The sequence below is a fragment of the Poecilia mexicana genome, unplaced genomic scaffold (assembly GCF_051168715.1).
Source record: "Poecilia mexicana isolate PSO_F unplaced genomic scaffold, ASM5116871v1 scaffold_19, whole genome shotgun sequence".
In the NCBI taxonomy this organism is placed as follows: Eukaryota; Metazoa; Chordata; class Actinopteri; order Cyprinodontiformes; family Poeciliidae; genus Poecilia; species Poecilia mexicana.
Window position 1 is genome coordinate 16694877 of NW_028263388.1, and position 22123 is coordinate 16716999.

General features: G+C 39.2%; 1 protein-coding gene across 7 annotated transcripts in view; it reads left to right on the forward strand.

Annotated features, from left to right (window-relative positions):
* The window catches only part of ptprea (protein tyrosine phosphatase receptor type Ea), a 65024-nt gene that overhangs the window by 36330 nt on the left and 6571 nt on the right, over positions 1–22123 (forward strand). For 2 of the 7 annotated variants that reach the window (XM_014982588.2, XM_014982589.2), the window contains exons 3-13: positions 11368–11454; positions 13837–13933; positions 14397–14470; positions 15132–15176; positions 16528–16664; positions 17128–17218; positions 19928–20004; positions 20191–20227; positions 20301–20398; positions 20716–20835; positions 21775–21938. In XM_014982588.2, the coding sequence (XP_014838074.1) occupies positions 11373–11454; positions 13837–13933; positions 14397–14470; positions 15132–15176; positions 16528–16664; positions 17128–17218; positions 19928–20004; positions 20191–20227; positions 20301–20398; positions 20716–20835; positions 21775–21938 (1022 nt within the window). In that variant the 5' untranslated portion in view covers positions 11368–11372. The other 5 variants (XM_014982590.2, XM_014982591.2, XM_014982592.2 and 2 more) reach the window with 5 other exon arrangements.

A 22123-nucleotide genomic window follows, 5' to 3' on the forward strand; every position in this document is an offset into this window, starting at 1 on the left:
GTCTGGATCTGTCGTATCCAGTTTGTTCGTCTGGACTGTGTGGCTGCCTTTTGCTCCCATTTCCCTTCTGGAGGGGAGCAGCACAGGAAGGCCGGCTGCAGAGGAAAGGAAACGGTCTTCATCAAACAGCAGATGGAGGACAGTATGTGCTTACACGGCAAAAAAACGCACATAAATAAAAAAAAGATAGAGCGGGTGCTCAATCCTTAAGGTAGATTTTATGCAGAGTGTGTCCTAGATCAGACCTGGCAAATGTCAGCTGTGGAGAATCTTGAACTTTAATATAGATTGAGAACATTTTGGCATTTAAGATCCACTTTTCAAAGATTTTTTTCTGTAATTGCAGCAACACTTTTACTTATGCAGATGGGTTTTTTATATATATTTCTACTTCATTTATATATGTATTTCCTAATAATAATTGTAATAATAAGTAAGAAAAAAATTGTAAGCTCTAATAAATGTTGAAAAATTATTGTTGCAGCACAATTTTTTTTTTTTACCAGTGGTGGTGTTCAGGGCTTTGTTTTAGGCCTCCTTCTTTTTTCTGTCTGTCGTTTACATCTAGGTCACATTTTCAGAAAACATTGCTTCCATTTTTTTTCTATGCTGATGACAATCAGAGTTATGTGTCAAAAAAAATGGCTTGCAAACATGCAATTATTTAAATTGTCAACTGTCAGTGAGCTGACAATTTAGCAGTGAGAGCAGTGAGAGGCGGGCCCCAAGGGTGCAGGAACAGAGGCGGGGAGGCATTATTTTTAAAATGTAGTATCTAATGTTTTTTGCTAGCTAAATTAGCATAGTTTTTTTTATAATAGGAAATTACAAAACCTAACAGATTAAAAATACAATTGTATTTTTTTTTTTTTTTTGCCCCTTTTTATGGCACACACTAGACTCTTGACGCCTTCTGCATTTGCCTGTACTGGCTAAGCAACAGGCTGGCCCTGCTGTTAAATATAGACTCAACGTGTGACTGAGGTTTGTGTGCTAACTTATTTGACATCTCGTCTAATACTCAGCGGCAACTTTTCTTGAAGAATAGTTTTGTTCCCAGGATTGGGTTTTTTTTAAGGGTATGCATTAAAACAAGCTTTTCCTAATCTTTTATCAAGTTTCTTCTGTCAGGATGATGTATTTCAATTTTAGGCCTTCCAATGCATCTTCTCGGCCTTTCTGTCCTTGTAGGTTTTGACACGACTTCCTCTCCCTACCTAGGTCTTTGATTTCAGCAAAGCAAAGATCTTCCTCTGACCTTCCAGCAGAGATTTCTGTGGATGTTGGACTTCCTTTCTTTCTTTTTGCAAGTCTCCTTTGACTCTGACCAGTCACTTGCTCGTCTTATGGTGTGCATGTGGAGTGAGAGGGGTTTTCTTTTTCATTCATGTAACAAGCCTGCTTTGCAGGGAGGACAATGAGACTCACTGTGGTGCCCATGGTCCCACTGAATGACTCATGTTCCTATTGAAGTCGGACAAAGCCCGAACGACAGGGTTACACAATGTTAATCAACAAAGTGCAGCTCATAATGTGATCAAAAAGAGGGCTGTGAAAAAATGTGCAAGGTTGAGGTCCGCGGCCTGGGTTTGTGTGACATAATTATCGTGCTTTCACTTCCATCCTCTCCTACAAGGAATGCTTGTGACTGCTGCTGCCCCTCCTCTCCTGTCTGAACCATGTGCCAGAACTAGAGTTGTTTTTGTTTTCCGGTTGTTTCCCCAACCTGCTGTTGCCTCGAGTGTGATAAGCGAGCATAAAGGAGCTGTTATTCCCGAAGATAAATAACCGCTACTGTGAAGGGCCGGTTTTGCTATGGCAACTGGGGCTGTTCAGCAGCGAAGTCCTGCTTCGCCTGCAGACTGGAGGCGCGTCATGAACCAGAAGACCCACTGTTTAAGGAGAAGGGTTTTACAGCCCGTGTCTGCATGAAGCAGACCTGTCTGCAGAGCAGCAGAGGCAGGCTTCTCATCCTCGCAGCATGGACTCTTATCCATTCTGCTCCCTTTTCCTCCCCCAGAATCAAGTGGCTTTTTGTTCTCCCACAGCGGTGCTTATCGCTCGTTTCTCCACGCCTGCCCTCCCCGCCCCTTCTCTTTGGGAATGAAAGGATATTTTGGGTGATAGATCTTGTCTTCCTCCCACAGATCCCACAACACTTTGTTTTCCCCCCAGAGTCAGGTCTGTTTAACCCTCGCCTTAGTGCTGACGCGAAATCAATTTCATGCCAATAGGAGGAAGGAAAAAAAAATTTTTGTGGATTATCATGATTACAGGCACTGACACTGCAGTTAATTTAAATTCACTTGACTGAAGTGGGTTTGTTTGTCCCACAGGGTTTCTCCATTGCCTGTTATTTCTGCGCTTGGTAAACATAAGGAAGAGCCATGCGTACTCCAGGGAGACAGTACGCTCGGTTGTTAAACTCAGAGAACATCTCATTAGCTCTTGTTTGGTGAAAATTACAGTATTTTGTGATCTTTTCTTGAATTTGCTGACCGTAAAATGTATCGCAAACAGTTCAGAGACAATTCATTTAGACATGCAGCGATGTGTTTGCTACAGGGCAGATGGTTTAGTATATAATAGGAGAGCATGTGGCTCCTGGGTAGTTAACACCCAGGAGCCACAAACACTAAGGACAAACTAAACCAATAAATGTAGGATGGTAGCGTTACAGAGAGCTTGATGGGGTTTTGTAGTTTTCGAGTTCTACCTGTTGCATCACTGCAAAAGAGTCGGCTAACCATGACAAACAGTAGGCTTCTCATAGTTGATATCGTCATTCGAATATTCATTATTAATATTCCAATTCCATCATTTCTATTGTGCTGCCCTCATTCCAAAGTGTAAAGTCTAAAGTAAAGTGTAAGGTAGTGAGGCTTTGAACAGCTAGAAGTGTCTTTTAATGACCTTAGATCGACACAGAGAGAATAACATGACAGTCAAGTTTGTTTGGGTGTGAGATCGCCTAAGGTCTTGGCAGAGTTGAGTTTGAGAGGTTTAACACCTTGCAGCTGTAAAGCTCCCTCTGTCTGACCGCCGTCACCTTCTAATCCATCTGAGGTGCATCCCTCAGAGAAAATACTATAAACGTCAAATGCCATAAAACGCCACCACGTCTTCAAAGTAAAGTCTGTCACTTGAAGGTCTGTTTTAGGGGTCTGCGACATGCGGCTTCTGAGCTGCACGTGGCATTTAGTTACATCTACGATGGTTCTTAACAGTTCTGGCCAAAAAATATAACTATAATATATATAACTGAAATGCACTACTGATGATTAACTTTTAAGTGATACATCAGATACAAACATCAAGATGCATCAGTTATTGTTGACTACAGTTTAAAATTCTGAACACTGTCTCCTCTGCAGAAGTTACCCAGGTTAAATGGAAGTCACCTCTGTGTCATTGAAAGCTGGCTTCATGCTAATATTACCCATGCAGGCCATTAATCTCTTTGTAACACACCTTTCAGATCAAGTGATGCATGACAGCATAATTTCTGGGACTGAACTGTATGCATGTGCAGTAAATTATGTTGTTGTCAGCATTGTGCAGCCTTAGGCAGATGATGTTTGCCTACAAATGGTTTCAATCTAATTTTAGCATTAAAAGCCAGACTTAACATATGCTTAGAACTGAAATAACTGGTTTTCTCACTCAGAAAGATGTTTTTTTTTTTTCTTTAAATATCCTCCTAATTGAGCAGCAAGTGTCACTTTGTTGACAGACTTTAGGGATTTCTATGAATCCTCATCCTCTTTTAGTCCCATCTCTCTTAACGTCTTCATCCAGTATCTACTCGTAGTGAAGCGGAGCGATAATAAGAAGTGTCACAGCGCGGCTATGTCATTTTAAACCAAGCTGCCACGCATTAGCCCAACTATCGATGGCTCTGGATCCAGCTCATAATTGCTCTGCCTCAGAATAATTGAAAAAGGGGACGAGGTGAATCCCAAAAGCGTCAGGAGGGGAGGAAGATGAATGGGAGGACATGATGAGACCCCTCGCAGGACAGAGGGTCTCTGTTTCCCCCTCACACAGACACCTGGCTTCGTGTGAATATTTCACCTGGCATGCCACTGTGGTGTGCTCGTTTATGCAGGAACAGACTAATTTAGACTAAATGTTCTTTCGCCGTTTGCAAGCATCAGACAGTTTTCATGCCTCACCAGTGTGAAGCGTGGCTGTTACCTTCCTCACCCTATAAAAACTACAGATATTAAGCTACATGTAAGTAAGACCTGCTTTTAAATGTTATGACTAAAATGTTTTAAGAGGATTACCAGTAATCGCCTGTCATTTTGTACTCTCTCTTAACTAATACGCAACAGATAAATACTGTTTTTGCAGTGAGCGCTGCTCTAATGGCTTTCAGGGTCAGACAGAAGCCGCCACATTTCTGTCAAAGTGACGTTGCAGCATGCAGCCTTGCAGCAAACTGATATTTTGCTCTGTAAATATTCCTCTGCATTTATGCGCCTGCAGAACATGAGCTCAAATTTATTTCTGGCTTCGATCTCCAGGGGAAATGCTTTATTTGTTCACACAGAGGTGGAGGGCTGACACTGTGGAGCGGTACTAGTCGGTCTCCGAGGTCATTACCACTGCCACAGCATCTCGGCGCCCTGGGAAGTAGGCAAGAATTGATTAATGACGATGCTGGTAGCACAAGGAGGGGGCGGTAACGGCAAGGGAGCCGTTCTGCAGTTGTTGTGGAGAAATGCTGCTCTGGGTGTGAAGCACTGCAAAGTTGGCTGATAAAATGGCATCTATAAGAGACAAGTATCTGTGAATCTTTATTTCTGGCTACTCTACCCGACTTCAGTTGCTTAAAAGAATAAAGGTCAAGCAGTAAAAAATGCACCAGGCACAGTTTGTGACAAAGTGAGGCTTCATATTCTGGAAATACAAATATTTTTCCAAACTTCTCCACTGATGAAGAAAAACCGTTCCTGACTGCTTAGGAATTTTGGAGAAAATTTCTGGGTTTTACTCTTGACTTTATATTATGGTCTCACTGTCAATGTTTCTAATTAAATTGAAGTATGTCTTTATTTAAAATTGAAACTGTCAGAAAAACAAAGTCTTAAAAAACCCCATTTAATACATTATTACTTTCTTCTGCACCTACATAATGGCATTCCTCTCTCAATTGTTATTATTATTTATGAGCAGGTTTTCCAGAAATTGTCACCCTTGTAATCAAAAATTGTATTTGGGACGGTGTTGTATCAGCTTAATATTAAAGCACTAATCTGTCTGAGTCGATTGTAGATCAACTAAATACTGAATTCTGCTTTTTAGTGCTTTTCCTCTCCACCCAAATTGCTTGTAGCAGTCTGCAGTATGCAACTTTAGGCATCACTTTCCACAGTCTCCTCACAGCGTTTTCTGCCTGTGAGCGAATGAAATAAATCGCAGTCTGAGCGTCACAGTAGGTTGAGCCGACCTTTCCTACGAACACAATCCTGCCACCAAAGCCAGCTGCTCCATCCTCAGCTTATGCAACAAGCTTATGCATCACAGACTATGATTTGTTTTGTTCTTATGCTCTAAACACAATGATATTACATTAACTTAATTGTCTACCAGTAAAAGGGACTGTTCCATCTTTACTACTAGTTGTACTTTAGCTTTACTTCACGGGAACCTCTGGTTCAGTTTAATATCCCCTCCTTAGACGTGAAGGAAGTGAACTACTGAAGACTAAAGAAGAGTTTAAATTAACTTTACATAAGAGCAGATTTTTACCACAATAAAGGTAAATTTAAGAACATGTTCATTCATTTAATTTGTCAGACATATATAAAGTAAATCCAAGTTTATCTCAATAAATTTAGACGAGTTGATTTATTTCAGTAATTTAATAAAATAATATTACATAGGACCAATAATAATAATAATAATAATAATATTAATAAATGAATCGATTTTATGTCACTGGCTACACGGATAAAGAGAATCTAGCACACTGACACAATGGAAAAATGTGTGGAAGAAAAAAAGTATTTAAAACAGCCGCACAAGCAACAACGATAATCATAGCCATGTTTTCAGCTTGTGGAAAAAAAACGTAGTTATTCGAGTAAGTTTACTGCACCGACAACAAAAGCCACGTTGCATTAATGAAGTAAATTATGTAGAAGAATCCCAACCAAGTACTGATTTACTGTACACATATGTCTCAGAGAAGGCTTGGATTTATGTAGTAATCACATTTTTTGATGAACTACATTGTGTGTTTTTGTTAGCAATAAGCCATAACCATCAAAATTAGGAGACTTAAGCACTGTAGAGCACTCTGGATTATATTCTAACTTATTGAGATGCACCTGTGCATCTCCTTCTGTGGAAATGAATTAGGCTGAGAGTATCTAACCTTTCCATGCATTATAAAAAAAAAAATAAAAAAAAAGCATCTCTCTCTCCTCTGGGACCTTTTCACTTCGACAAAAGCCTAAAATGACATCAGGTTTTCAGGTTTGCAGAGTGTGTCTCTGTTCCGAGCCTTTTTCGTGTTCGACATCCTTCAGGTGCCACGTTGGTGGCAGCGTTGCAGGCCGAGTTACCATGGGAACACATTGAGAGGAACAATGGTGCGCACATTTAAACAATTCTGAGGTGTAAATTAAAATGGATTCAAAAATGTCCTAATGAACAGGCTGTGTGAGGTGAGGAAATCAGCTTTCTGTGGGCTCATTTGACCTAATCTGTTTACATGGATCATACAGTCATACATCTGGAATGTAGATTATGGATGCTGCCCTTAAAGCAGGATCAGCAGAAATGGATGGATTAGTCTAGTATGGCCAGTGCTGAACACCTTGTCCCACTAGGGTGGATTGCATTAAAAGCAGTTGCACATCTGTGTGAACAGATGGACGGCGCCCCAGCATCAACTCCTCACTCAAGACTGAATGTAGAGCACTGTCCTTTAAATAACCACTGCCAACCCAGTCGAGGTTTAAACTCTGACACTCCTCTAAGGCCAGGAAACACGGCAGGAAGTCATGTTGTGAAAATAAAACATGATGTCAAATAAAGAACAACTACACTGCTGTTTTAGGCTGTTTGAGGAAATTAACAGTATCTAAGATCTAAAAACACAGATAGATTGATGTAAAAATTAAGGTCGCTCAATTCACTAATTTATAGTCAAAGGCTCCACCTCTCAACTCAAAATCCAACATGGCTGCCATGTTTGAAACTACTCGCTTGTATCTCCATAGCTCTTTCTCTCATTGGAAAACAATTTCCAAGTTGCGTAAACCAGAGCAATGAAATTTTTAAGTCAAAGTCAGACTATTTTTTCATGACATATTAACCTGAAAAACTAGACATTTTCTTTTTGCCCAATTTTAGTTGTCCTCTTTAAAATGGAAAAAAAGAATGATACATAAATTTAGTTTACCCACAAATAAGCTTAAAATTGTCACAAATTTGCATCACGGCTTGTGACAGCATTACATGATTATTTTTGCTTCGTCGTTACAAGATATACTGGGGTGCAATAATAATGACCTAATGTCTAGTAAAAAATGTTGTGGCTCTTGGAGTATTTAAACCTGTTATCCATAACTACAGTGAAGATGGGCTTTAGATAAAGTATTGTTTGTTATTCTTCTGAATAAGATTTAACTAGTTGAAGTATTTTCTGATGGCTGAACTCGTTAAACAAAATATGTTATTTAAAACATGTTGTATTTGCTGAAAATCATCGTAGATGGCATCTGATGGTACCTAGATGGGGGGTTGTGGTTTGATAGCTGAAAATATGTCTTGCTCAGAAACAATTTTAGAGGGTAATAAAAGAGGCTACAAAGCACATCTTTAGCACAATGGGGAGAAAATGCACAGAAGGACAGCAAACTTTCTTTTGAGCCATCATGCAGGTGTCAAAACCTTGTCGCTCAGAGGGTAGACAGTCCTTCTGCTTTGAGGACTTCATGTATCTCCTGTCCGCCTCACATGGTCCCCCCTCTCCTTGAATACACCCACAGACCACTTTTCAGATTCCACAGCTGACGAATGCAAAAGGACAGAGAAACTGTGCCTATAGAAACAGTTCTCAGTGGACCTGACGAAGCGGAGAACACCGTGCTTCCTGTCAGAGGCAAACGCAGGCAATTTCCCTGTATTATCTTCTAAATGTAACAAGTTTCCTTCTGATGGCTTGGCTCCTCTGCTTATTACTGAGACGAAGTTAGAGAACTGCCAGCGTATCATTATGTTGTTTTTTTTAAGCCGTGACTGAAAGAATGAGAAAGCAGGGAAACACAGTGAGAGGAATGTCCCATCCTCCCAAATAAATTACTGCCAGGAAAAAAACATTTTGATTTACGACTAGAGTCACAGTGAGTGAGTCAGTTTTTGCATTGCTTTTTTTTAATCCTTATACAACGGATGAAAACAAGCCTGACAGTCGGCTACCTTTATTTTCTGCTGCGTTATTGTGAAATGCAATACTCTCATATCTCTGCATATCTAACATATTGTTTGTCTGCTGTGCAGATATTCAGAGAAGTTGGGGTATAATCAACAGAGAGAGCTGTGTCGCGCAGTGCATACCGTACACTTGTTCAAAGTTAGAGTTTGCATTGTGACATAAGCAGGTGTTGATGCAGATGAGTTCAGTTTTACAGTTATAATGTGTTATAAAAAAGTAAAGGTCTCTTGCACATGTGGATTGGTATGCAGGGTAGTTGGGTAGGTTGTGGCACGAGTAGGATCCAAGGAAAACAACACACACCTCCAAATTGTGTCCAGGCTTGTAGCTGGTTGCTTGGAGACCAAGGGAAGCTGCAAGTTTTTCTGGCTGCAGCTTGAATGCAACAGGTCTGTACAGCTGTTGAAAAAAGTAGCCCAAGCATCACATTCCTTCAGCAGACGCATAAAGAATCTATTTATCACATCAGTTTAACTTTTTGAGCTGAAGTGCTGAATTGAACTTTTTGACGGTATAATTTGAGTTGCACATGTACGCCAGCTTAAATATTCTTATGAACGATATTATCTACCATGCAAAGAATGTAGTGGTGCTCTCTTGCTGCTGTAGTTGTAAGGCTTGCCTCTACAGCAAAATGTTGCATCTGATGAGACTTATCAGTATGTCATAGAGCTACTAAGTCCATGCTATACTAACGTCTGGGTGGGTGGGGGATAGGAGGCTGTCTAGAAGGCCAAGACAATACCCTTTCCCATTGCTAGTTGCAAATGTCTTATGCTGGGAAATAAGGATACCCCAGAACTTCCCCCGAGCTGGTATCTCACATGACCCACTTCCATTATGACTAGCCTAATGGTTGGTGACTGGCTGCTGAGTGCTAAATGGAAAGAGGACAATGCACAGATGAGAGCACACACAATGCAATGATAGCTGCTGGACTCAAGCTAAAGAGTGACTATTAGTCAAATCTGAGACTCGTGGTCTAGACTGGTTTATGTTGAGGAAGGAGCGGCGGAGACTGGGTACAGAGAGTAAAAAGGCGATGTGTGGTGAAGAGGAATCTAAGTGAATGTGATGGCATTCTCAAGGAAATGTGCAGGTCTGGCAGCTGTACTATAGAACCATACCAAAAATGAAACGAGGAGCAGAACAGCCAGGAGGAGTTGAGCCACACAGCTGGACTGCAGGCTGAAACACGACAGGGTGATATTTCTAGAGCTAAAAGAAAGGAATGAGAGCGCCAGGAGGCAGAACCACTTAACCACAAGATTTAGCCGAAGGGCTTGCTTGGAGCACTGTGCTGCATGTCCTCATAAACACAAACAAAAACTGAAGAATACATAACATTATGTGTATAGAAGTTTGAGCTGTCAAAAGTTCATTCACAGACACCCTATACACAGTCCTGCCTCAAAGATTCACCTACTCAGTTCAATATCTGCCTCCTCCTCCAAGCTTGACATTTATAAAGAAAACCATAACAAGGGGGTTTGAAAGCTTCAGAACAACTGTGGAGGGCTCATCCCTCATTAGAATTCCCTTATCAGTCTTTTCCATGGAGCGTAGGCTTGACATGTCTGGGTTTATTAATCGCTCCAGGAAATATTATTGACCAGGACCTTCTGCTCCTGCTCTCCCTGCTGTAGAAAGAGTCTCTCTGCTCTGCCGCCCTCACATTCCTCCGGTGTCCTGCCTGGACGTAATACAGGACACTGCGGCACAGAGCGGAGCCTTCAACAGTGTCTTCATTGACTCTGTACTTGGCTTAGGCAGCTCGTTTTCTCTGCAGCTGCAAAGTACCACTCACATACCTGCAAGTGTGGAGAAGACGAAGTTAAAACGCTGTTTCATTCCAACACAGATCTGAAGGCAGATCTGTGTTGGCCTAAAATGAATAGCAACTGTAAGACTGAGATAATAACAAGGCTTCTAGAATAGAATAGAATATACATTATTGATCCCCAACGGGGATCAATAAAGCTTTCAATATTTGTTGAAAGCTACTCCATCTTAGGTAATAAATACAAAGTTGCTCTAGAGTAAGAGTGTTCCCGGGGGGAAGTGTGATAGGTTGATAGTTGAAAACATACTTTTCGGTCCTCTTTCTTCTAGACTGTGACCACCTCCCCAGTCTGCCACTCTTCAACCAGTGTGGACAAGGCTGGTCAGAAAAACAAAACTTCTATAACCTGCCTTTTCGTTCAGTTTAAACACTCACTCCAAGATTGTTGGACTTTTTTCTGTTTTTACTGATTCAGTGTAAATGTTTGTGTTGTTCCTAAACCTACACATGCAGTGCCCTGGAAATCCCTTGTTCTTTGTCTTGGCCTTGTTACAGAAATAGCTGGACGAAAGCAGCTGGTATCAGCTACATCAGTGGAATTTAGTGGAAGTGGAAGTTCTGTTTCCTGAGGTTGATAATACATTCAATCAAAAACTGCTACCTAAAGGTGTTATATTCAGCATTGCCTGTAAATGTAACACAAAAACTGCATTTATTTTGAAGTCATTTTGAAATTTTATATTAAAAAGGTGTTTGTTTTTCTCTCATCGTTCTCCATAAAGACATATTTTTTCCTCAATGGGCTTAAAGAGGCAACAATGTCATTGCAATAAAATTGTTGAAGTATTCTGCCATCATGTGGACATTTGTGGTAATACAGCTATACATTTCCCCTGACAGGGCTAATGAATGACCAGGATATGCGTGTGTTGTTCCATTGTGGTTCTTGTGAACTTTGCACATTCCTGAGCACATTCCTGAAAGCAGCTCATGATTAAAGAAATACACCTCAGATTTGTCAAAAGCTTTTGTGTCCGATGAATACAATGCAATAGTCACTTTCTCATGAATCTTGATCTCAGACATGTCTGGAACTAAATTTAATAGCCACCCTCATTTTGTTTTCCTGCAGGCACAATGGTCCTCCTCCTGTTTTTGGTGGCAACCACAATACCCTATTCCTATTCCAATACCACTGCCAATGACACCAACTCAAAAGGTAAGAACAATAGCAAGAGCCACTCCACTTCAACATATCCCATTAATGCTTACTGCAGTCATCACATTTCTCAGAGATAGTATCATTATCGGTTTTCTGCTGTGATTGCATCTGCTTGATAACAGCCTTCAGCTTTGTATTTACCAGATCACAATTAAGCTCGCAGCTGCAGTTAGTAATTTAAAGATTATTGTGAACTTTTACGCAGAGGACAGATAGCTGACTGGTGGTCTTGTCTTCTTTTTGAGAGCCTCTAATTTTCTGTCCAAGCTGATGCATATCTGTGTTGACAAAATACTGCTGAGACCTGTTATTAAACTGGCTCTGTGGCCATGAAAGAGAACAGCAGCCACTTTGCTGTTCCAAGTATTTATTAGATCAAGTCATACAATGTACCTAATGCAGGTCGATCTCAATAGATTAGACGATTAAAAAGGTATATTATCAGAAATTCTTCTTAAAATGTATAACTTCCATAGAGTTGAAACCAGAAAAGTGCATACACTAAATAAAAGACACATGCATCCTTTTTCATCACATCCAAAGTTAAATCAGACTTCTCATTATTTTAGTTCAGTTAGAACTACCAAAATGTATATTTGCTGAATGTCACAATCGTGAGAATATGCCAGATTTATTTATTTATTAATGTCATGTGGCTGTATTAAAAAGAAAATTAAGGTTTTTACTTGATGTATATAAATGTCTGGTTTATTTGACACAAGTCTTTTTATTTATGTATATAGATGTTTGGCTTCAACTATAAATCTATTAGACAGTGTTCTTTTCCCAGTGTTTATTTTTGTTAAGTTTTTATTCATGTTTATGTACAACTAATGAACACCTAAAATTCATCTAGTGAGAAATATTTTAAACCAATAAAAACCAATTATAGACACAATTTTGTTATGGAAGAGTTATGCTTTCCGTGTCATTGCCTTTATAATCCTGGAGAAGACTGCTGACTTGGCATTTGTCCAGCAGACAGTCACTGACGGACACAACAAGAAGAGAAAACCACAAAACTAAGGAAGCTGTTTCCACAGAATCATCAATGCAAGCATATTTGTAGAAGGTTACGTGACTGAAAAACCTATGGTGGTAAGAAATCTGTATAATTGTGGCCTTGATGAGGAAGATCAGAAAGTTTAGCTGTTGTTCGTAGTTCAAGAGCCACCATACTGACATATCCAGGATTTGAGCAACAACTTGTTTAAAGCCAGTCTTGAACCAGAGATATCAGCACAGTTTTACCTGGGATGAGCAGGAAAACAACCAGACTATTGCTCATTGGTCCAAAGCCCTCTTTTAAGATGAATTTAAATTTTGAATTTTGAAATTTGGAGGAAGAGATAACATCCACAGAATCCAAGTTGCTTAAGGTTCAGTGTGACATCTCATCTGTTGGTTTTGCTCCACTGTGAATTAAAAAGTTCAATGTCAGCACAGCTGTCCACCAGGACATTTTATATTCCTTTCAATTCTCTGTGATCAGAAGCTTTATGGAGATGTTGACTTGACACCTCATGCTGAATATATCAGTTTGTGTAATAAATATCTATGATTTACATGTTTGACTTTTAGGACACGTCCACACAGCAGGTCTTAATACTCAATTCAGATTTTTTGCTGATTTTTTTTTTTTTTTTTTTTTTTTTTTTGCGTGGTCGCTCATACTAATAATGAAATGTGATCGCAATCAGACTGTGTGAATGGTTTACAACCTTTTAGCGATCCACAATGCTCAGAAGAACGTTGACGCCAAACAGTATAGTGTTGTTTACCTAAGTAATAGTGGGTGCTGCCACCTATGAATCAATTTAAAGTTATTTAGCAATGGGAGCCAACAGTATTGTCAAAATCATAACACAAAGGAAGCTAGTAAAGTTGTAGTTAGAAAGCTAATAGTGATGGCCTTCTGTAGAGCACTGGTTGCAACTTCTTTTGAGAACCCTGTTTGGATGTGCGGTCAGACCCAGGAGTGGTAAGAGTGTGATGTGATGAGCTATGAGTTCATCATTTTAATAATTATAAGTTTCAGCCAGTGTTTATGTCCAGATGTAATGTGCCTGGCTTCTGCTAGTGGAGAAATATGATGCATGTCTCGTGTCAATGACGTAACCAGACTTCAAATGCTTTGAAAACAATTGGATAAGTATAAGAATTAGTAAAAACTGGAAAGACGAAGACCATCTAGAAAAAGTCATGTATACATTGGGTATAGGCATAAAAAGCTGATTTGGGTCGTACTTGCCTGCTGTGTGAATATAGTTTGAATTCTTTGATTTAATTTTCCAATTTATTTAGAAGCAACAGTAGTGTTTGTGTCTTCTTTCTGCATTTTTGTTGGTACTGCTCCTTTAACCTCTCCTCTGTCCTCAGAAGGAGATAAGTCTCACAACCCCCAAGTACTTCCCATTGTGCTGGTTGTGTCCCTGCTGGTGCTCATCTTCACACTGTTGGCCTGGTACATCCTCAGGTAAAAAAAAAAAAAAAAAAAAAAGCTAACTCAAAACCAAGAAACTCTCCAACCCTTAGCTTGGCTCGCCTTTCCTCCTTCCCCTGGCAGAGAGCCCAGCACAGGGGCAGAGCTGGAGGTGACGAACACTTCCTCCTTTTTAGTCACTGAGGCGGAGCCCATTCAGGAAGCAGACTCCCTCGCATGTATGTTTAGTCAGAGCAGAGCAGAGCAGGCTGACAGAGGAGCTCCACAGGCAGCTTTAGACTGAAGGCAGAATTCTGAACTACATTTTGACACAAACACAGCCTCTCCAAGACGCCAGCTAATGAGAAAAAATAAGTTCTCCAGCTTTAGATGGTAGGATGGCAAGATTTTTGTTCAAAAGTGTGGAGTGATGATTAACTGTTATTGACTGAAAAAAATAAAATTGATTGATTTACTGTCTGTGTCTCATTTTCCAGTGTTCTGTTTTCCCCTTCAGGTTAAAAAACCAGAAACCAGCAGTCGTCACAACAGTTGACAAGAAAATACCGAATGGCATCTTGGAAGAACAAGGTAATGTAGTAAAATCGCACACTAATAGAAGCTGCAGGCGCATTGTAGGTAGCGTGACAAGATGGCTGTTAAAAGATGCAAATATAAATCTGCCATATTTAGACTTTGAGCTCCAAAGAAAGAAAGTCAAAGCCGACAGAGAGGAAGGAGTTAATACGTTTTTATATTTCTGCCTTATACGTGAAAGTAGTCCCACCAGTTGTTGTGGTGGCTTGAAACTTCCTGTGGTTGACATGAAGATTGAAAACAAGCTGGTTTCATGAACAGTTGCATCTACTTTGAGGCTGCCTGTGAAGTTCGGCGATGCAAAGATCAGAGCTGCTCTTGCAGCAGCTTTCAGCTCCGCTGTTTAAAAATGGAGCTGATTTGTGTGACGTTTGATAACACTTATCGGACCGTGCAGGAAGCTGTTCATGATGAGGATTTGTGAATGTTCTTTAGGAAGCATTTTCTTATCTAGGAATGGAAAGAGCAGAGCAGGTTGTGCTCCTGGGAGAGAAAGAACTGAAAAAACCAAGACAACCTTCAGATGGCTGCTGGTTGGAGCAAGAACACATTTGGACTTTAAAACAGTTTAATACTTAAATAAGGCACTTAGTTGTCTTTTTATTTGGACTGTGTCTGTCCGTGTGTGAATGATGTGATTTGGTTTGTGTTTTAGAGATTGGCTACAGTTCTGAGTCGTTGTACACCGTTGTACCTCCAGGTCAGGTATAAAGGGTGGCATGTTACTAACACTAACACCCTCTCTGGGTTATTTTTCCAGCCTTCATTTTCTCAAAGCTGTAACTAAATGCCAGGACAGGGTGCTGCGGCTCCTCTCTGGGCTCCTTTTGGTTCCTTAACACCTGCTGATGTTTGCTGATCTGGGAAATCTACAGAGATAAAGGAGTAGCACAAAATTGTAGGCTGTAGGAGTACCTGTTTAGTTTATGCAAAATGTTTTTAAATTACGTTAGCTGAGTGAGTTGATTTTTATGATCCAGTGATTCCCAACCTCAAGTTTCTATATTTGTGAGAAATTTGCTGATAAATAGGGTGAACTGAGTGAACTGAGCCTCACTGCCCACAGCAGTATTTTAATGTTTATTTTTGATTGATTTTTAATTATTAAATTAAGATTTTAATATTATATAAAACCAACAGATAAAATAATTTTCAATAAAGCCATGTTACATGAGTTCCCCAGCAGACCATCAATGACACCCTCCACAAGGAGGATAAGCCACAAAAGCTTATTGCCAAGTCGGCTGACTTACCAGAATCCTCTGTCCAAGCATTTTGATGGAAAGTAGAGTGGAAGGAAAAAGTGCATAGGCAACAGGAATAACCAGAGCTCTAAGAGCTCTGGTTATTTAGGGCAACATTTAGGGCTAAAAAGGAATTCATAATCGGTGGATATTGGGACAGTAAAAAAAAAATTACAATTCCTAGAAATATAATAATCTTTAAGAGCAGCACTAAGCTTTGATAGTAGACATGTCAATCTATTTTCTTCCTTTTTTCTAATTAAGCTTCATAAACACCCTTGGTGGTAGTGGGAGTGAACTTGTTTACAAAAACATTGAGTTAATCGGTGTGTGGCTGTGTCCTTCAGGTCTGAAAAATGTCTACCTAACAAAATTAGTTATAATCTCTCAAGAAATGTCCTTAGGACAAAATGTTTGAATTTTTGCTGTAAAAGGAAGAAAAAAAAAAGAAGTGATACTTGTACTCTGACCTAAGCACTAGTTTTTTGATATCTCAACATGAAGCACTAAAAAGGTATTAAAAAAACAAAACAAAATAAACATCCAGCTTTGAAAAAAGGGATTCCTGATTTTAGTTAACATGCTCTAATTTACAGACAGGTTGGGAACCACTGTTCTAATTCAACCCAATCATTTACACTTTATTTTTTAGAATTGGTTATTTAAAATCGCAGAACATATCTTTGATTTTTATTTCTACCAGCGCTACATGATTAGTTTTCTTGTGACATTTCAATTTTAGCTTCAAATGATTAAACAAAGCCACCAAAAAGGAGAGATGGTACCAACTATGTTCCCTCCCCACAGAGCAACAGACGGTGGTCCTTCTGCCCAGGTCCCCCTCTGCCTCAAAGACCTACCTGCCCATCCCAGTGGACCACCTGGAGGAGGAGTACCGGCTCCGCTCAGCTGATGATGGCAAACTCTTCAGGGAGGAGTATAATGTGAGCTTCTCTTTAAATCTTACAAGTTAAATAAAGAAACTTTCTGTGCTTTGTACATTGATTTCAAGTAGCATTTATGGCACATGGATTGGGCCTTCATCACTGTCTCTAACTTATTCATGGAGAATTGTGAAAGAAAGGTCTAAAGTTAAGAATGTGTATATTTTTATGTAGGAAATTAAAATAAGTACCATGTGTCATATCATCCATGACACACACTGATCTCATACTCACCCACACAAACGAAAAGTACCTATTTGACTATTTTTGTCTATTGTTGAGGAGTCTGAGTCAAAATAAATTGTCCGATTCATAGTTCAAGCAACAAAGAACATATGGGTTTTTTTACACAGTTGTAAGAGAAAGAGGAAGTTGAAGTTCTAAGCTAATTTAGCAGAGGAAGTGCCTTCATGCAGCAGACCACTGTTGATTGTGTTGTATAATCTGTAATTTTGCTTTGCAGTCCTTGCCAGGGGGCAATGCACAGGGGACGTATGAAGAGGCAAACAAGGATGAGAACAAGGAGAAGAACAGATACCCCAACATCCTTCCCTGTGAGTGTACTTTCTGTTCTGTAGGAGCTTGCTTTGCTTCTGAGTCAAACTCTGCTTCCTGTTTCTATATACACAAACAAGCGCCATTGTGTCTTTGACACGTTTTTTTTTTTTTTTCTCTCGCTCTGACAGATACAGTAAAGCTCCCATTAACCGCTTGCACATGCACTTACAATGACAGAACAATATTCTAATAGTTTCCTCCATAGCTTTCCTTTCTAACACGTGTGGTTCCTCTTCTGAGAACTTGTGTTTTTATCACTGGTCTTGCACTGCAGTTATGCCAGCAGCTCTTAAAATTAAAAATAAATAACTAAGCATGTAAAAACAAGTCTAAACTTGTGTAACCCTATGGGGAGAAGATGTGTTTCTACATTCCTGCATTTTTGGCAACAATAACAAAGTACAAAGAATTGAGTAATGCGTTTTTGCAGCTTTTCTAATGGATGAGTTTTAGTGCTTGAAATAGGCTTTAGGTCTTAGATTTGCAAAAGTATTCACACAGTGAGCTTTTTTCATGTGTCTAATTGCAATTTCATGAAAAGTACTGAATTTTTTTTACTTCAAAAAAAAATCTCCCAAAAGATTAGATGGGTACAATTTGTGACCAGAATCTTTTGAAGTCTTGACCCAAATTCTCAATCGGGTTTAGGTCTGAACTTTAACTTGGCCATTCTGACACATTAATCCATCCATCCATGCATTTTCTGTAAACCCTTGGTCTCCCTCAATTGCCCTTATGTATGAGTGTGTGTTTTTTGTTGCCTTATGATGGACTGGTCCTGTGCGCAACATAGCTCTTGCCAAGTGACTGCTGGATGAAACATTTTTGCAGCAATTTTAGCTCGACTGAAGAAAAAATAGTTGATTAATTGAACAGTTCTCAGTGAATTTGTCAACGTTGGGATATTGTTCTATAGTCTCACTACTTTAAACTTCTCTACAACTTTCTCCTGTGTTCCTTGGTTGTCATGCTGATGTTTAACTAAACAGACTTGAACTCTAAGATCTAACTAGGCCATTTCTGAAGGCAGTTTGTTGAACTAGATTTTGAGATCGAAGATAAGGGTGTAGTACAATATGTGAATACCACACTCATCAGATCAGCAGTTGTAAGGAGCTTAGAAAATCCGTTCCACTTAGTAATTATCCATTACTTTGTGTTGGTCTGTCATATAAAATCCCAATAAAATTCTGGTAAACTCAGTTTTAGTTTTAGTCGACTTTAGTTTTGAGAAAAAATCTGAAAACCTTGGATGAGTATGTACACTTAGCGAATTAGTGAATACATGTGGAAATTATGGAAATTACCATCTTCAGTAGTTTGTAATTCCTTTTCTGTGCTTTGCAGAATCTGACAAAAACAGTTGAAAAGGTTGAAACTTTATGGTTTCTGACTCTGTTTCTTTGTTGTGTAATTGTGCAGATATTGAAGTATGTGGACAATATTCAGTTTGATGCATTTGTTCACAGGGTTAAAATGTAGCATTTTAGCAGTTTGGTAAGCATCTCAGGTTTTTTGTTTTTATACGTTTGCAATTGAATTTAAATAATTTTCAAGCCTGATAAACTGCATATCATTGTTCATAATAACAGAGGTACTTTCTTTTTACAGTAACTGTATATCTTGAATAATAATAATAATAATACAAATCCCTCTAAAGTCTTGGCTAAGAGGTACAGCAGGATAATTGCACAGTTTTAAGATGCTTCCCAGCTATTTGATTCACAAAAATGCAAACAAAGCTAAATACTACTACAGAAAATAAATTACTCAGCCACCTAAAACCACCTCATCTCAGATAATGAGCAAAATTACTACAAATGACAACATACCAATCTGGGTTGGCCAGGTGTAGGCTGCTCAATTTTTTTGCTCAGTCAGCCAAATTTTTTAGTTATTGTTCACCTCCTCATGTGTCCAGACAACAGTATTAAAATTTGTTCAGTGGTTTTGTCTGTCGCAGTTAAAGTCAGTGCATTATGCTGGCTGGTTCTCTTCCTTGCCATTTATAGAGTCAGAAACTTTAGGTGAGCGTTCGGCTATTTCTAGCTATTTGTTCGGCTATTTGTCATTGTCATATTTTCAATTTTGTGTTCAAAACTAGTCCTTCAATGTGTAATATTAGCTACAGTAAAAATTTTATTCTTAGGTTGAAAATGCACAAAAACTGAAAAGAGGTGCCTGCGATGAACTGGCGACCTGTCCAGGGTGTCCCCCGCCTCTCGCCCGAAACATTCGCTTGAGATGGGCACTGGCACCCCTCCCAATCCCACTAGGGACGAGGGTGTAAGAAAATGGATGGATGGATGAAAAGAGGTGCATTGTGAAGAGATGAGGCCTTTAAGCTGCTAAAAACTGACAGTGTCACTAACACTAGCCTGGCCATTGCCTTCCTATTCCGCTCGATTCAAATCTCACCTCAAATCACAGTCTAGGCTTTCTCCCACTGACTTGGATTTCACCAGTAGAATTTCTACCAAGCCAATCAGAAAACTGAAAGACAAGTTGTCTGCCTGTAGTGTTAGCAATGGCAGCAGAGGAAGTGGATGAAGTCATTTAGTCTGTTGCCAACATGCTTCCAATATTTGGCCAGAAGTGCCGAACGAGGCCCAGAGTGCTTTTCCTCGTTCGGCCCAGCACTTCATGGACAAAAATGAGTGATACTTCCACCTAAAGTATTTCTTTGTTTCTTTTCTCACTAACAGATGATCATTCCCGAGTGGTGCTGACTCAGTTGGATGGGAATCCATGTTCAGACTACATTAATGCATCTTATGTTGATGTGAGTTAGTTTTTCGTCATTCTGATTATGTAAATTCACAAGTTGACGAAATAATTAATTGTGTTAATGTCAGATAAATGTTTACAGTATTGTTTCAGAAGGTATTAGTTTAAAAAATATATTTTTTTAACACTCAGAAAGTAGTGCTTTACATCATTGTCACTAGAAATATTCTTTTACCACCAGGGTTACACAGAAAAGAACAAATTTATAGCTGCACAAGGTAAGTAAATGTATAAAGGAAACCAATTTTTTTTCCATTAGATATTACAATAACCTCGTATTTTATTTCTCAGGACCAAAAGAAGAGACAGTAGCAGACTTTTGGAGGATGATTTGGGAGCAGAAAGTAGCAACGGTTGTCATGCTGACAAATCTGAAAGAAAGGAAAGAGGTATTTACTACTCAAGTTCCCTTACCTGTAAGAGAAGTGATAAGGTGTGCAGATATGGAGATTGCTGCTTTTTTTAACTAATGGTTTTATGTTAATGCTGTGGGCTGAAGTGAAACTCAGAACTTGGGTGATGTATGAAAGAGCAGTGGTGTTTATTTTTTGTCTATATAAAGTTTTAAAATGTTATATAGCAAAAAACAACTTCTTGCAAAGTTGTTCATTCAGATGTTCTTCCGTAATGTGATCTGGAATGATTTTGAATTAGTTTCAATTAACATTTTATTAAATTATGTGTTTCTCATGGTATATTCCTGCAGGACAAGTGTTACCAGTACTGGCCAGACCAGGGCTGCTGGACTTACGGGAATGTAAGGGTGGCAGTCGAGGACTTCACAGTCCTAGTAGACTACACAATACGCAAGTTCTGTGTACAACATGTAAGTGCAAACCAGTTCCTCTTGAATTCATTAAGAAACTTTGTTAACTTGCATTTAATCTGCATATTTCCTAAAGCGACAGCACATTTTAAGTGTTTTCTGTAAAAACAACATGTTCTTCCAGAATTCAGAATTCTAGAATTCTTTCTCAGTGTTCATTTTAAAAGATGAATCGATCGTGATTATAGCCGTTACTTCTGGAATGAGCAAATTTTTAAATAAGGGCCCTAGATAAAATCTGAAATTAGAAGGAAGTCAAAGGAAGTATATGATGAAAGAATGCCAATTTTTAATCTGAGACCTACATAATGCTACAAAAGCATGCAATACATCTGGAATATATTGGCCTACAAATAATGCACTCCTTTGTGACATTTATGTTGGAGACTTTGATACTATGATAATATATTGTGCAGTATTGTATTACTGCACAATGAAACGGCTTAAGAAGCCGTTTCAGCTTCTTAAGCTGAAACGGCTTTTACTTAAGAAGTGAATCACACGCTAACTGTGTTTGTAGACCTGAAATATAGGTCTACAAACCATAAAATGTTTTAAAATTCATTTGCAAGGAGCATAAAATAATAATATATAGTACATTTAATTGCGCAACAGATGGGAGGCGACACATCACAGGAAGCTTTGTTATCATTAGACACCACGGTGTGCAGTCATATTTCCCTTTGCAAGACATCCTAATCTTTTATGCCTAGTAACAAGGCTGAACAATATAATGCAATATTTAATTGGATTCTATATTGGAACATTAATTCAGCCAGACAAGTTATGCAGACTTCACAGGCTTTGTGTTAACCTGCTTCAGGCTAACGCAAAGCAAGACTTGATTCTCCTAGATGAGAAAAGCTTTCTAGTTGATTTCTGAAAACATAAATTACTGTCTTAATATATAACTTCAATATTTATATTTTACTTTCACAGCAAGCCAGTGATGCTGCTAAGACTCCCCGTCCGGTCACACAGCTTCACTTCACCAGCTGGCCTGACTTTGGAGTCCCTTTCTCCCCTATTGGCATGCTCAAGTTCCTGAAAAAGGTCAAGGCTGTGAATCCGCCATTTTCTGGGCCTATTGTGGTCCACTGCAGGTACTGAAGCGTCAGCAGCTGATGTCGCTAAATGCGTTTACTTGAACTGAACAAGTTTAGTATTTCTGAATGAGGTTTTGTTTGTTTCAGTTATCCACTTAGTTTCTATGGGAAGTGATGTATTTGGGTATGAATGTACTCTCTGTGAGTCTGTGGGTAAACAAAAACAAAGTGATTTATAGCAA